The sequence below is a fragment of the Caloenas nicobarica genome, chromosome 21, assembly GCF_036013445.1.
Source record: "Caloenas nicobarica isolate bCalNic1 chromosome 21, bCalNic1.hap1, whole genome shotgun sequence".
NCBI classification, from domain to species: Eukaryota; Metazoa; Chordata; class Aves; order Columbiformes; family Columbidae; genus Caloenas; species Caloenas nicobarica.
The window spans coordinates 7,105,325-7,121,914 of NC_088265.1; the positions used below are offsets into that span (position 1 = coordinate 7,105,325).

At 46.1% G+C, this 16,590-nt stretch overlaps 1 protein-coding gene across 1 annotated transcript; it reads left to right on the forward strand.

The window, feature by feature from the left end:
- Positions 1-1,877: 1,877 nt before the first annotated feature.
- On the forward strand, positions 1,878-2,810 carry LOC135997005 (olfactory receptor 14A16-like). Its single transcript, XM_065649372.1, has one exon. It carries the CDS (start codon positions 1,878-1,880, stop codon positions 2,808-2,810), a length of 933 nt encoding a protein of 310 aa, XP_065505444.1.
- Positions 2,811-16,590: the final 13,780 nt, after the last annotated feature.

Below are 16,590 nucleotides of genomic sequence, written 5' to 3' on the forward strand. Positions count from 1 at the left end.
CAGAGATTACAGTAAAGCTAAGGAGCTTTCCCAAGTTTATGTTTTCAATTTGTTTCTCTTGGAGAATTAGAGAGGAGAAATGGAAAAGGAGCTCTCATGCTTGAACAAGTCACTGAGACTGCTGAGCTGTTACTTCAAGCAGTCAGTAGGTCTGATAGAAGCCTCCTGATGAGCCTTCATCCACTCCTCTGCCTATGCACAGAGGCAGCATCACCTTTGCTGGACCCAGCAGGATCAGTCTCACCTGTCCTTTTTCCAAACCTTGCAAAAAGGAAAATGCTCGCAGGCAGTGGCCTGCAAACAGGCAGGTGTCTGTAGGGCCAGGGTGAGGGCACAGAGGTTGGGATGGGGTCTGTGAGCACTGACAGGGAAAAGACAGGGAATCACCTCCCAGGAGGAAAATCTCCTGGCAGCAGTGACATGATCTGGGAAGGAGCGGAAACTAAACCCAGAACTGTTGTGGGAGGGAGAATGCAGAAATCTCTGTATGATCCCCTCCAGTGCAGAGCCCTCCCATGAGCAGCCCCCTCGCCTCCTCTCCCACCCAGCAAAGCCTCTGCCCTCAGGGCCGGGGGCTCCAAGGCATGAACCAGCTCCTGTGCAGCCAGAGCTCCAGTTCCCTCTGCAGAGCACAGGGGCTGAGAGCAACTGCCCAGCAATGTTGGTGTGTGGGAAGTGGCTGCAGAACTAGGGAAGGGTGACGCTGTCTGAGTGCCTGGCTGCCTCTGCCCTGGCCTCTCTCACACCCACCCTCACAGGATTTTTCCTTCTTTCTCCACTGCTCTCTGTTCCTGTTGTTGTGATCTTGTTCTTGCTGTCAGGCTCTCTGGGGATGGGAGTTTCAGCTGCAGAGTCAGAGTCTGATCTTGTGGGTCCTTTCCTGCAGCTATGTCCATGGGAACACATGTCCCAGCTTTCCTCTGGCCTGTCAGGATGTGGGCAATGAAGTCTGTGGGGTTGAACCTCCCTGAATCAAATGCCATCATTAGGACACTAAGCTATCTCCATGAGGTTTCCTTCCAAGCTGTGAGCTTCCCTCTGGGATGCAAACCTGTCCTATAGCATCTTTGTGTTTTCTGAAAACCCCACGGAGAAATGCAGAGATACTATGACAGACAAAATGCTGTTTGGTTTGTGAAATGAGCTACTTCTGCCCTGGGCTAAATGTGGGGTGTTGAGACCTTATAATAGGGTGAGACGTGTAGTGGTCTGAGTTGGATCCCTCTGCTCTCAGCAGTGTCTGGTGGCTTTTCAGAGTAACATGCAAGTGTGATCAGCCTCCATCTCATAAAGGTGCCAGTCCAGGGCAGCTGGCAGCAAGACAGAGGGACAGACCAGCTCCCCTCCCTCTGCACTAAGCCACACGCATCCTCTTGCCTTGCAGGAGTCGCTCTGTTCTCCCTGAGTGCAGCAGAAATGCTGATGGTTTCTGACATACAAGAACATTCTCCAGGGTGAGAGGGGAGAAGGAGCTGTAAAAAAACCCAAACCTCAAAAACTGTCTTCTGCCACCTCAGTTCCTCAGCACTGGGAGTGCAGATGCTGACAGGTCCTTCTGTGCTAGGAGCAGCTTCATCTCAGAAAGCTGAACCCCAGGACTGGCCCCTGCCCCCTGTTCCCATGACCCCACTGCTGCAGAGCAGGGCTGACTCCTCAGCAGCCAGTGGGCACAGACCCTGCTCCTAATGGCACCTCCAGATAACACCAACCAGGGCTCAGCCACAGACCTGAAGGAACATCTCCTGGAAAAGGACAAGAGTCTGTGGAGCAGAGGGAGGATGTATGAGAGATGATTTTGACTTTGCTATAGAGAAGCCTCCCCTAACGTCTCACTGTCTTTTCCTTCTATGATAGTGCCCTATGCTTGGAGGCAGCAAATGTCCAACAGCAGCTCCATCACAGAGTTCATCCTCCTCATGTTCACAGACACACGGGAGCTGCAGCTCTTGCATTTCTGGCTCTTCCTGGGCATCTACCTGGCTGCCCTCCTGGGCAATGGCCTCATCATCATCACTGTAGTCTGTGATCAGCACCTCCGCACCCCCATGTATTTCTTTCTTCTCAACCTCTCCCTTGTCGACCTGGGATCCATCACCACCACTCTCCCCAAATCCATGGCCAATTCTCTCTGGAACACCAGGGCCATTTGCTACACAGGATGTGCTGCCCAAGTGTTTCTGGTTGTCTTTTTAGCTTCAGCAGAGTATTGTCTCCTCACCATCATGGCCTATGACCGCTACGTTGCCATCTGCAAACCCCTGCACTACGGGACCCTCCTGGGCAGCAGAGCTTGTGTCCACATGGCAGCAGCTGCTTGGGCCAGTGGGTTTCTCTATGCTCTGCTGCACACGGCTAACACATTCTCACTACCACTCTGCAAAGGCAATGCTGTGGACCAGTTTTTCTGTGAAATTCCCCAGATCCTTAAGCTCTCCTGCTCAGACACCTACCTCAGGGAAGTTTGGTTTCTTGTGGTTTCTTTCTTAGTAGTATTCAGCTGTTTTGTTTTCATTTTCTTCTCCTATGTGCAGATCTTCAGGGTTGTGCTGAGGATCCCCTCTGACCAGGGACAGCACAAAGCTTTTTCCATGTGCCTCCCTCACCTGGTCGTGGTGTCGCTGTTTGTCAGCACTGTCATATTTTCCCACCTGAAGCCCACCTCCATCTCCTCCCCATCCCTGGATCTGGTAGTGTCTGTTCTTTACTCAGTGGTACCTCCAGCAGTGAACCCTCTCATCTACAGTATGAGGAACCAGGAGCTCAAGGATTCAGTGTGGCAACTGATGACTGGCTGTTTTCCAAAGCAATAAACTGCCCATCATCATCTGCATAGCATGTATAATGTAAATCATTTTCTCACTGAGTGGTTGTGCCCATGTCCACTGGACACCCTAGAGAACCTACCCCAGATCAATCGTCATGGGCTGTCCCCTCACAACCACCATTTCCAGCACTGGCTTCTTCAGCTTGAAGAGGTTCTTTGTCCCTCCCTGGCAGTACAGCTACTGAGTAGGTCAGAAGTCCACGTTCACATTGTACAGAGGAGATGTAAACAGACGCATAAAGTGCTTCTGAGGTGATGAATCTGACTGAGCGCAAACACCATCAGCTATTCCTTGGGGTTCCATGAAGGTCAGTGGGACAGACAATGTGTTGACATGACTTCATGTTGAGAGTTACATCCTTTTCTGAACCACCTGAATGTAGCACTGAGATGTACTTCCTTGAAGAGAAGATCCCGTGTCCATTCTTCATGTATCTGATGTAAGTGCAGAGTAGGGTGACAAATGGCAGGGCTGAGGTGCCTCCCAGCCTCCTGGAGTGGTAGCAGGGAGTCAGAGAGACACAGTGACTGCTGCATCTGTGTGTACAAGGGAAAGACTGCATTTAAACATCCATGGGTGCATAAGGAGTCCGTGAAATCCAGCTCAACTGTGGATGCCTGACAGAACCCTGACATTTCTGTGTGTGACTCCAGGAACAAACCCCACTGGCCCAGTGAGATTCATCTCAGCTGCCTTGGACAGGTTCATTGCAAGTGCCCCTGTCTCCTATGTCACCCTTGCCCAAGATTCTGCATTGTGCTCCAAAAAGTGCCAAAGCAATCAGAGAGATTCTTGGGTATTTGACAAAGGCAGATGACAAATCCCTCTTCTGGAAGGGCAGGAAGAGGAACTGGGAGAAATCAAGGCTGGTCAGCCCTTAGAATCGGATGGGTCACCTGCATCCATGTCCAGGCACTTGAAAGACAAGAAAGGGATTGCTGAACCAGAATGGGTAGGGGAAGGTCAGGCAAGCTGTGTACATGGAATTTTGCAAGTCCTTCACACGTGCTGTCCTCTGGTGTCCTTCTAGCCAGATTGGCATTCTCTGGGCTGAAGAAGTAGACACTAGGTGGGAATTTCGATGAACAATCAAGCTCAGATGTCATCGGTGTCCTCTGTGCAGCCAGTTACTAGTGACATCCTTAAGTAACCAGCACTTGGGCCAACACTGTTGGACATCTTTATTCTCCTCCTGTATGATGGGATGCAGTGCACTTTCAGCTCCTTTGTAGATAATGCAATGCTGGGCGAAGGCCTTGAACAACCTCACCTGGTTCACCTTGTCCTGAACAGGAGAGTGAGACAAGATGATGTTCATGGTACTCTTCAAACCTGAGTTATTCTGTGATTCAAAGAATTTTTCCCTTGAAGAGGTTTTTGAAGACAGACTAGATGGAGAGAGAGAGAAAAAAAAAAAAAAAAGAGAAGGATATAGAAAAGGTGTCATCATAAATCAAGCACTTCCTGTGAAGAATGTTTCTCTACTCATATCATTGGTGGGAAATTCATTTCATCAATTTGATAGAACAAGCATGCTTTTATCTGGGGCCATAAAGAGGGTGACGGATGGGTATGGTGTTATGAGGCCAGTTCTGTCTCAGAAACTCAAAATCCCATAAGAAGCCTGTGACTGTGAGGTCAGCTCTGTCTCAGCCAGCAGCAGGAACATGGCTGGGAAAGCACCTCTGCCAAAGTGCCCCACACGCCCTAGCCAGGAAGAGGCCTTGGAGATGGGTTGTCATGTCCATTCTGCCTGAGCACATGACGGGACAGCAGCAGGCACACTGTTGTGTCTATCAGAGAAGCTGAAAGGCCAGCAGCAGTCATGGGATTTAGAAGATCATGGTGAGGTTACTTCTCTCTGGTCAGGTGAAAGACCACAAGAAGTCTGACGGGTTGGGCTCCCTGCTTGAAGGGCAGTTTCTGAGATGGTAGAGCTTTCCATGGTAGTGGGAAAAGGCAGGAGAGGGGAAAAAAAAATAACTGAAAAGGACAACTTGGAAGGTGCATACTGGATATCAGGAGGAAGAAATGCCACTGGAAGGGCAGTTCTGTGGTGCAAGAAGTCACCCAGAGGGAGTCTGGATCAGCCCGTGGCTTTGTGTTTCAACAAACAGCTGGTGAGGGTGTAGCGAATGAGGCACAGACTCTTGTTAAGGTGCAATGAGAGTCTTTTATTACAAACTCAGGCTTGCATTTGTACTTGCTATGATGCTTGCTCAAGCATTTGCTGATTTGCTGAGTGAGTCATTACATAAGTGATGCATTTTGTGTTCCCACCAAAGTTACTGCCATACATACATATTTTGTCTGTCATAAGCTATCCCTCTGTCCTTGATGTATCAAGCCTGTGTCAGTCCCTCTGTCCTTGATGTATCATGTGGCATACAGTCCTTGCTTCTTGTATTTTTCCACTACCGCTTGTTCTCACACTGTTGACTCTTGCAGTTTCTCACAGGCCGATCTTAGCATACTGCCACATCTCCCCCTTCATGTTTAATAATTGCATAGCTATAGTAGTATGTAACTGCATAGCCATTACACAATTAATACTTTTTTCAATCATTCATTGTACACAAGATAAGTCACATGGTATACAACTCAGAATAAGTAACAAGACTCCACATATAAACATTCTAAGGACCAGATTAAAGAAAGGCTGTGTTTCGCCATTCCCAGTGGCACCAATAACTGTTACAGAATCGTTACTTAATTTTCCCTGTATAGTGTTTAACACAGAATAATGAGCTCTTCTGTCAACTAAGAATTTTATTTCCCCGTTCTGCAAGTCAGAATCTATATTAATATATATTTTTGAGCTGTCTCTTTATGATGGTTTAAGAACTCAGTGGGAGATTCCTTACGATCCTGTTTAATCTCAAAAAGTTTTGGCGTATTTATAGCTTTAGGTATAGTGTGTCTAATCCCGTATAAAATCCACTGTCAATAACGATTCAGCCTGTCACTAGATTTAAGGATATTAGGATCCCACCCTGGATCGACCAAGGGACAATTTTGATCTAATGTTCCCTGTATATTCCCTGCCAATATCTGTTCTTCAACAAACCTTTTACCAGTTTTCACAACCATCTCCCTCTCAGTACTATCAAACAACATCTCTAACATCACGTTAATATCTTTCCAGTCTGGATCCTGAGTCTTTATCATCATCTCTAATGCCCTTCTCCTGCCACTGGACTAAAACTTTTTGCTCTCCAACACATCCACTCTACCTTCTCTGCTACACATTCTCTATACCTTCTTGGCTACACATTCTGAATCTGTTCTTTTTGGCGCCAGTTCTGCCGCCCGATCAAAGCCACCATTAGGGTTGTTTACTCCACTTTCCTCCCTTCGGCCAGGGCTAATTGTTAGATCTGAATCACTTTTATTCTCAGGCAAATGTTTAGAACGTGTCTGCCCTATACAACAGCATTTCAATCTCCTCCCGTGATTATCCTTTTCAAGGGTCAAAACAAATGTATCTGAAGGGGATAAATATAATGCATGTGTAACCTTATATACTGTGTAATATGCAATATATGATTTAAAATATACATCTTACGATATAATACATTTAAGGCATTACTATACTACACATCACAAAGTATATCCAACTAGATCTGTGCAGCATATTCATGTTATTTACAGTGGCCACCACTGATTACAATATTCAATCAGATTCTCCCTGGTTGCTGTTCCCCAGGGAGTCAAACAATCTTTTTCAAACGTCACAAAATACAGCCCAGGGCAGGCATTTCTTCCGAATCCCTCCTGTCAATTATTTTTCAATCACAATTACAGACAATTGGTTTACTATAAGTATTTGACTACAAAATCACCCAGAACACAAGTAACAACAACAAAAATACTAAAGACACAAACAACAATACAATTACTAAGGCACCACCAACAAAAATCACTAAAGGTACCCTTACCAAATTACTGTTTTCTCGTTTTTTTTCTTTTATTTAATGTTTTCTCATTTTTCTCTTCCTTATTTTTCTTTTTCCCTTTTCCTTTTTCTTTTTTTTCTTTTTCCCTTTTTTGTAAAGTTACCCAAGTTATCAAAGTTTCCAAAATGCAAAGACTCAATGTGATGGTATCCCCCCAAAAGGCAGAAAAGTTCCACATGTGTCACTTGGGTCACCAAAGTATCGATAACCAAAATGTAAAGAATCAATGCGCTGGCAATAGGACCACGATAGCCACTCACTTGCCCCCTTCCCTTGAAAGGGAAGGAGAAACTTGGATTGAGATAAACACGGTTTAATAAAATAACAAAATACTAATACATTACTAGTAAATATAGATATATATAATAGAAATAAAAGATAAAATAAAAGATACTCAATGCAATTGCTTACAAACTCTGTCCACACACAGTCAGTCCCAGGAAGCAGCATCCTGGTCCCAACGGCTGATACCAGAGAGAGAAAAAAGAGGAAAAAGGTAGAAAAGCGCAGAGGCCTCTGCAAAATGGCAAAAGCAGAATTAAAGGTTCCAAACCCAACTCCCCTGGCTCCAATAAAAATAATAAGAAAGAACGCACATGAGAAAAAAAAATGCCAAGAGCAAGAACGCCTAAGAGAGGGAGGTGGGAAGATCCCAGCTCTCCTTAAAGATGAAGCGTGACACTAATGGGCTGGAACACTCTCATTCATCAGTTTGGATGTCAGTCAAGCTCTGCCCCATCCCTCCCCCACTTCCTCGATGCCTCACACCTGTGGGCAGAGCACTCAGAATGTCCTTGGCTCTCAGACCAGAGCAATTAAAAACATTAACTCTGTGCTGGGGTGTTATCTGCTTGTTCTCAAACTAAATCCAAATAATGACCATGCTAGCTATGAGTAAGTAAGGCTTCTAACTGCATGAAGAAAATTAACTCATTTTCAGTCAAACCAGCACAGACCTGAAGCTCTCTTATGCCAAACCAACAAAGCTAGAGAAGTAGTAAAAAAATTATTGAATAAAATCATACCAAGGTTTGGCTGTTCCCCATTTTATAGCAGAAATAATATGGACTATTTTTACTCTTCTGGGGGCAAAAAAAGGTAGAAAGAAAGAAAGAAAGAAGGAAAGAAAGAAAGAAAGAAGGAATCAATCTATAAAAAGACAATTAGGTAAATTGTGTCAGGAAATGTAAAATGGATAAACGTATTGCTAATTAATTTACTGAGAATTCGCATTACTTAAAGAATAAGAGAAAAAGTAAGCCCTTTTGAAATATTGTATGGGAGATTCTATTCAGTCAACTTGACAGAAAAAACTAATCAAATGCATATTTTGGGGATCTAAATGCTCACTGAATACATGTTGTCTTTGGGAAAAAGAAACCACCTGTGGCATTGGGTGTGCCTGTACCTTCCTTCTGACCTGGAGATCCAGTCTATCCTTGGACCTGAAAGGACAAGCCTTGAAAGAGCAGTGGAGAGGACTCTCTGCGGTACTGTTGGTAACTAACACTGTGAAACATAAAGGAATCAAATCCTAGACTCACCACATTAGATTAAAGAAAAGTGCAGAGACTAGGTAGAAATCAGAAGAGATCACTCCTTTAAAATTAAAACTTACAAAAACATAATGAACTGCACTTGGACTGAAATACAATCTTAGAATTAGATCATATTCAAGGAGGTTTGTTAATATTCATTGCAGCATTAATCTTAGCCTGTTTTCTTTGTAGATATTTGTTGAAACATGTATGACAGTTACATAAGTCTTTGCCTGTTATACGGTATAGCAAGTTCACTTTTAAATCAGGAGACTCCATGGACCCAAAATGTACATTTTATAATGATCTGGAAAACCATGCAGATAGCTGAAAAGACCAATTGCTGAGTTTGCACGTATTACCTTGAGAATTCAAATAAAGGGGTTCTTACAATAGGTATACCTGTCCCTAGTAATATATCTTGGGAAAACAATACATTTGAAGGTTAATCAACCTGAAAGATTCATAAGTGAATTAGAAGAGATTTGGAAACATACAGCAGTCTTGCATGAGGTACAAAAAAGCAACAACACTTGGGGTTATCAAAGGAGTAGCAAAACAATCACAGGACCTTAGACAAAATATAGAAAGTACTTGGATTAATAAGCTGTTATTTCAAATGGTGAATATTTCACTTGCAGGGTGGCTAACATCATTAGTGCAAACAGTAATAATTATTTTAGTCACAATAATTCTGTTTATCGTTATTTTAGGATGTGTAAAGAGAGCCATAAAAAAACCGTTTGGAAGTAAGTGATCAAGACTATATTTTACTGAGGGTTGAAGCCTAGTGGCCACAAACCCTCAAGAAAGGAAGAGGGATAAATGATACCTAAAGTCAGCAATTAGTAATAAAATAACTCTATATGAATAAGGGTCGTAGATTTTAGGCACTTGATAAATTAATAAGGTTCACCGATATTAGGTGTTAGGCACTTGTTAGGTGTTAAGTCACAAGAATGGTATTTGTTAAGATAAGCAGGAGAAGGGTAGGAAACATTGCGCTTGCTTTCAGAAGATGAGGTGGTGACACCAGTGCAAGCAGGTTACAAGCTGAATAACAAAGGAATGTAATGCATATGCAAAGGATTTTTTGGAAATGTAATGAATATGTGTGATCTGGATGGATATAACTGCTGCCTGGAGCTTCTTCCCCACCCCCCGCAACCCTGCACTAGGAGGACAGATCTCCTGGGGTTGGCGGTGCACCAATAAAGGATGCTTGCTTTTTAAACTGCAAATTTTGGTTTTAGAAGTTTATTAAATTGGCCAATTTACAGTATCACGATGAAGAATGGGGAGACCTCAGACTCTAATTCTACAGTTAGCCCAAATTGCTGTGTGAGGGGTAGGAATCTTAGATTGCAAGGGTATAACTGCCCAGGGTTTTCTTTGCTTGGGGTCCCTCTTCTGAAAGTCCCAGATTGAGCTGCTGTCTACGCTGTACCTTACAAATAAATTATTAATTTAAGAAGAATTTCTGGAATCCATGTCTGAGTCTCTGCTTTGGGAAACCTAGGGAGAAGAAACTTTCCTTAACATAAGCATGGGAGGGAGCTGAGTCCCCTTCTAGCCCCAGGAGTATAAACCCAGGATGAGATGCTGCAATTTACTAAGCTGGATCCCTTCCCTTAGCTGGGGTAAAGGAGATCCCTCCCTGACCCTCTCAGGGTGTTCTGACTAATGATGGGACAGTGAAAAGGTGATTCCTGGACCTAAATATAGATCTGATGGGAGAAATGACACAACTGGAAATAAGTGTGGTTCCCCAGCAGAGGAAGGGAACATCAGTGATTCCTTCAGCCTGTTTCACGGCAGGTTCCCCTGGAGCCCCAGAGACACCTGGAGGGAGCCCAGAGGGGACAGAGAAAGTGCCACCTTGGTCTGCTCCTCTGCTGCTGAGCTGGGCTGGGCTCCTGCGACAGAGGGAGCTCATGGCAAGCGGCAGCGCTGCAGAGAGACAGCTCTGCCCAGGAGCAGCTCCCCTGCAAAGCGCAGCAGGGCCGAGGGCTCTGCCTGCAGCACCGAGGGGACAGGAGCAAGGAAACAAGAGGTATAAGGCAGTCTGGATTGGGAAGATACTGAGAGCTCACTGGAAGCAAAATCTGCACAGCTCTTGACATGGTAAGTCTGTGGTTGCAGAACTCTGCAGATGGGGTTGTCAGAGCCATCACCTAAGGCTGGTACATCCCATGGCTGATAGGATATGGCAGGACAGCTCTCACAGTTTCTGCAATGTGGAGAAGAACATGCTTGAGAGCAGGATGTTTCTGAGGGGGCTTTTCAAGAGGAAGGTCTAAGTAGGGGCTACCTGAAGGGGAAGACACTTTCTGGAGTCTGGGCTGTCAGTTTCCTACTGTGACAAGGTGGCAGGTTGCATGGTGATGGAGTTGTCAGGTTTGTACAGGGGACTATGACTCCTGGAATATTGCACTGGGAGAGCTGTAGCTCAGCAAAGAAGCTGTAAAGTCTTTTTACCCACCTCAGCATACAAACATCATCTTTGTGGTGTCCTTGGGGTTATCTGAGATGTTCTGTGAGACTTCCAAACAATGACAGTGTCCTGTTCCCAAGAGTTGTCTGCAGGGCAGAGCTGAGCACACAGCAGGTAGGATGGGGTCTGTGAGCCCTGGCAGAGGGGAGACACGGGGACAAAGAAGCAGCTCTTGGCAGGGACAGCTTCAGGCAACAGAGACATGGGCAGGGAAGAACAAGGAGCTGCTACCAGAAATGCCCTTGGAGGGGGGCTTTGGGCAGCTCCCTGCAGTTCAGATGCCTTTCCTGGAGCAACTACTTGGTCTCATCTCCCACCCAGCAGAGCCTCTGCCATCAAGACCACAGGGTCCATGGCATAAGTCACCTGCAGCCAAACCCCCAGCAAAGGAGACTGTCCTGCGTGCCCATCTGTCCCCCCTCACCCTGCCACCTTTGGGTCCCTTGGCAGAAGCAATGTGGGATTTCTCTTTTTTTCTCCACCTGACCACAATGCTGCTGCTGTTGTTTGGAGGCTCTCTGGTGATGGGGGTTTCAGCTGGATCGTGTGTCCTCCCATGCAAATGTGTCCATTCTTCCCTGTGGGTCTTCAGGCCACACAGGGCGCATGGGTGGGGAAAAAGCTGACTTTCACTCCAGGGAACCCCATGTTTTGGACATTGAAAAGGACACAGCTCTCCATTGCAGCTGTTGCAATACCTGGGAGCCTAGCACAAAAGCTGTGGAGACACTAAGGACACAGAAATATGAGTGTGAGGCTGCATTTGGGAAACTGGGATGAGCTCCTTGGCTGGAAAGGGAGTCTGGAGACAGGGTGAGGACATTGGAGATCTGCACTTGGAAACTGGGCTCCTCTGCTCTCAGCAGGATGCAGTTTCTTCTAGGAGGAACATCTAGGGGTGACTGTCCTCCAGCTCAAAGAGCTGCCAGAACAGGGCAGCTGGACCAGGACTGATCAGAGGAAAACACCAGTGAAAAGATTAAATGTGTGAGTGTGCATGGTGGGGCCACAAAGCAGTGTTCTCACACAGCCAGGCCTCCTGGGAGAGACATGAAAGATCAGCAGAGCAGGATCTGGTCTGTGCTCATGCTCCTGGACAGCATGGGGCACCCACTCCAGGAAAATTGTCACAGACCAGCCCCTTGCAACCACCATTTTGGTCATTGTCATCTCACCACAGCTGAGAGAGGTTGTTCTTCCCTCCATGGAAGGACACCAAGTGACTAGATCAGAAGTCCAGATTTCCATTGACGTGAGATGTGAGCATGCACATCGTGTGTTGGAGGAGATGAACCCGAATGAGCATAAATGCCATCAGCTATTCCTGTGGAGGCCATGGAGGCCTGTGGGACAGTGTTTAGAGGTCAATTCATGGTGAGAGTAACTTCCCCAATAAACCACCTGAATGCAAGAGTCATAGACTGGATGGTCTGTCTCCCGAAGGCAGCTGCACCTTGGCTACAGGGATTTCTATTCCCTACAGTCATAATTTCATTCTTGCCCCGATACAGTTCTGTGACCTCAATGGCGTTGACAACTTCTCTGATTTTGCCCAACTGCTGGAGATCTCCTGCAGTAATACTGTGACACTCATGTTTTCATAATCTGCATTTTAGAGCCAGTTTTCCTCTTCCCATTCACATGGGCATCCTGCGAATGCATTGCTGCTCTTCACCCCAGTGTAGACAGGCAGAAGGCCTTCTCCACCTGGCCCTCTTCCCTCACCAGTGCCACTGTTTTCTACAGCACCCTCCTCCTTGACTACATGATGCCAGAACAGCACTCCTGAGAGAGTTTGACAAAGCCTTTTTTCTACACCATTCCCACATCCCTGTTCAATCTACAGCCTAAGAACCAGAAAGGCTGAGCAGAAGTGGGGCAGTGAGAAAAAATGTTAGGAAAGCTTTGAGGTTCACACAGAGACCGTCAGAGTTGTTGGCCTGCTATTGTCTTCTGAACAGGCCCAGAGGACGGGGACAGTGTTTGCTGTGTCCCAGAAACTCACCTGGAAGGACAGGATAGAGAGAGAGACTTTGGTGTGGGAAGGGACAGAGAGTTGCTGGTGGAGCTGACTGATGTCTCTGTGAGACATCTCTGGAACACTTTAGAAAAGTCGTGGCTATCAGAGAGGTTCCATGGTCCTCTGAGAAATAAAATATCAAAATTTTCTTCAAGTAAGTTAAAAAGGAAGATGATTGGTAGAATTATCGGCTGAGCACCTTCACCTCAGTCCCTGGGCAAGTGATGGGGCAAGTGCTCTTCCAGACATCTCCAGGCACTTGAAGGAAACAAAACAGAGTGCAGAACCTGCATGGGAGGAGAAAGTAGGGAATGTTGCATACCTGGGCTTCGAAAAGGCCTTTGATATGGTCTACAATATTCATACTGGTGACATCTGGACGGGCAATACAGATGAGAAAGTGGGTGGGAGTTTGTCTGGATGGTCAGACACAGATGCCATCAGTGGAATGGACTCCTCCTGGAAGACAGTAACTGTTGGCATCCCTCAGTGACCAGCACTTTAGACAACACATGTGAACATCTTCATTATCTCCCTGCATGATGGGTTAGCGCTCACTTTATGGTCCCTTGTGGATAAAGGCAAACTGCAGGGAGCCCTTGAGCTACCTCATCGAGTTCACCCTGCCTCAAGCAGCACAGTCAGACAAGATGACATTCAGGTCTCTTTCAATCTGAGTTATTCTATGATGCAAGCAATCTTTCCCTTGGAGAGCTCTTCGAAGAGAGAATAGGGAGAGGATGGAGAAAAGCCAGTGAAACAGAAGTACATAGAGAGAATGTTGGTGGCCAGCACCCAGAATAAAATTTGTTTTGATAAGTGGCTGCCTAAAATTATTCACATAAATCAAGAGAACATGATCAACTTGCTGGTACATGGCCTTAGTGCTTAGTGGACTTAGGCTGCTTGGCACCTTGAGGGTAGGACATGAGGTCCCAGAGCAGTCTCATGGTGTGGGAAAGGGCATGTGAGGTAACCTGTGTCTGATCAGTGTGTAAACCAAAAGGAGGAGACAGGTGAGCATGCCGTGGTGAGCTTAGCCATGCCTTAGAAACTCCTACTCCAGCAGGCAGCATAGGACTGTGGAGGTGGCTGTGAGGTCAGTTCTGCCTCTGGAGTTGAATGGCGTGTGGCTTGGAAGATCCTGGCGAGGTGACTTTTGCCTGGTCAGCTGGTGCAGCTAGTCTTGCAGAACTCATCTCTAGAAGGGTTATCCTATTTTGCTCCACTGATCACTTTCATTGTTTTCTTACAAGGAAAAAAAATCAAGTCATCATTTCTACTGGCCCTAAAAGAGGCTCTTCACGTGTGAATTTGTTACTGCAGTTTTACATAAAGATAAGGACATGAGGTTGGCCTAATCATTGGCAGTGGGTGGGAGCTTCCTGCAGACTTCTCTGTTGCAATCCAGTTTATCCTGCAGCCCACAGGATTGTGTGCTCAGCACAACACAGACTGAAGGCCAAGCTGTACATGGAGCACAGCCATGGGTCTACTCTAGTTTACTGTTATGTGGACCTGTAACTCTCCATGTGCAACGGTCTTCTGGGCAGGATCACTGAACCTCCTAATGAAGGTTAGGAAGAGGATGAGTTGTCCCTTAGACAGCTGGAGGAAGCATCACAATTTTAGGCCCTGGTAGTCACTGGGACTTTGAAGACCATGGACCTCTGCTAGAAGTCTTTGGTTGAAGGGAAAGTAGAAGGTAATCCCTGATCCAACATGGTGGGAATGGTCTCCTGGATATGTGTTTCACAAGAAGACAAAGCAGGACTGCTGGAAGATGTGGAGGGGAGCCTTTCTATACCTTCTTGGATATCAGCTTTTGACCATGGGGATTCCCTCCTTGGTCAGCTATTCAATTAAACTAGTACCTTCTTCTGTCATCTGGAGTGCCTTGTAATGCCTGATACTCTGTTCTTGTCAGGAGCACCACAAATCTGATCGGCCATCTATATGGACTCATTAGGAGCTGGCAAAGCAGAGCTTCACTCCAGAAGAACCTTGAGAAACTCTGGGATTTGTCAATAAAAACCTTATGAAGTTTTACAAGGAGAAGTTGCCAGTCCTTTATTGGGGGCAGAATAACCCCATACATGAGGGCAGGCTGGGACCTGAACAGCTCAGGAGTGATTCTGAGAAGGTGGGGCTGGGCATTACAAGGGATGCCATACAAGCCAGTGGTGCATGCTCACCATGAGTAAGGCCAAGTGCATACGGGGCTGCGTTAGGAGGAGTGTGGCAAAACAAACAAGGGAATTATCGTCCCACTTGAATTAGCGCTGTGGTGGCCACATCTGGACTAGTGTGTCTGGGTGTGGGACTCTCTGTTCTGGAGGAATGGAGAGGAACTAGAGAGACTCCAGAGACCTGCCAGGATGGGGTTTGGGGATTTTGAGAGAGGCTGAGAAATCTGATTGTAGCCAGCTCTAATAGCACCTGTCTGCCCCTTCACACACCAAGAGTTTTCATATCCCACACATCTAGGGGAGTGGCTGGAGCACAGTAAACACCTGTCTAGCTAATCACTAACTGTTTAGTTTCTCCCTCTCTGCAAACTTTCTGGTCCTCGGGCTGTAGTTGCGGACATAGATTCTATGAAAATGAGCATGAGGATGGGCTTTGTTAAACTATTCAGGAGGGCTGTTCTGGGCATCACAGAGACAAGGATGAGGGTGTCGTAGAAAACAGCAGCACTGATGAGGTGAGAGGAGCAGGTAGAGAACATCTTCTGCCTGCCCACACAAATCTGATGCACACACAGGATAACCATGTGAACAGGAAGAGGAGAATGGAATTTAAAAAGCAGGTTAGGAAAAGAGAGAGCTTGAGTGTCACAGTGTCACTGCATGAGAGCTCCAGCAATGTGGTAAATCACAAAAGAAATGGTCAACTCTGCTGGGGTCACAGAACTTACCTGGGACATGACTGAAACAATTACTGTAGATGGCAGAAAAGCCCCTAGTCAAAATGCAGCTGCCAACTGGAGACAGATGTCACAGTTCATGAGTCTTGTAGAGGGCATGGGAGGACAGACAGCCCAGGACTGATCACAGGGTGTGGTCACCAGTAGTGAATGCTCAGTACAAGGACAAGGTGCCTGAAACAGCACTAACACTGTGATGAGCTTAGATGGTGCTGTCCCCAGCCACAAAGGTCGCCATCAGCTGGGATAGGGTAGGAGGGTCTCCAGGGAGAACACGTCCCAAAAAGAAGTCCATGGGGATGTGCAAATGCTGGTTTGCCATGACCTGCACAATGATGAGGGTTTTCCCAAGCACAAACACCATGCAGGTCATGAGAGAGAAAAGGAAGAAATTTGTCTACGGGTTGGGAATATTCCCCATTCCTGACAGATGGGACCTCCATGACTGCCCCATTGCCCTTTCTCCATGGAAGGTTTTAGTTCCTTCTTTTCCCCTCTCATTTGGTAGGGAACATATGGAGAAGAATATTTCGTTCATTTTTAAATGCTTGGGTGTCAGAGACAAAAGACACTGCAAGTACATTTATTTTGTTTAATTAGAGTATAGCTCCATGTTAATGAAGTCACTGGGTCACACTACTGAGGTAGATAACAAAGATGAAGTGAGGTATCCACATTCCTTTGCTGATGTTGTTATCATAAGTGAAAAACAAACAAACAAACAAACAAACAACAAAAAACCCCTAAAATTCGACCCAACTACAAAGACGACAACAACAACAGCAACAACAACAACAAATCTTAGAAAGGCTGGATCTGTAATGAGTTATG

Excerpts from the sequence above, each read along its gene's own strand:
- LOC135997005 (XM_065649372.1), top strand. The coding sequence starts at position 1,878 with ATGTCCAACAGCAGCTCCATCACAGAGTTCATCCTCCTCATGTTCACA.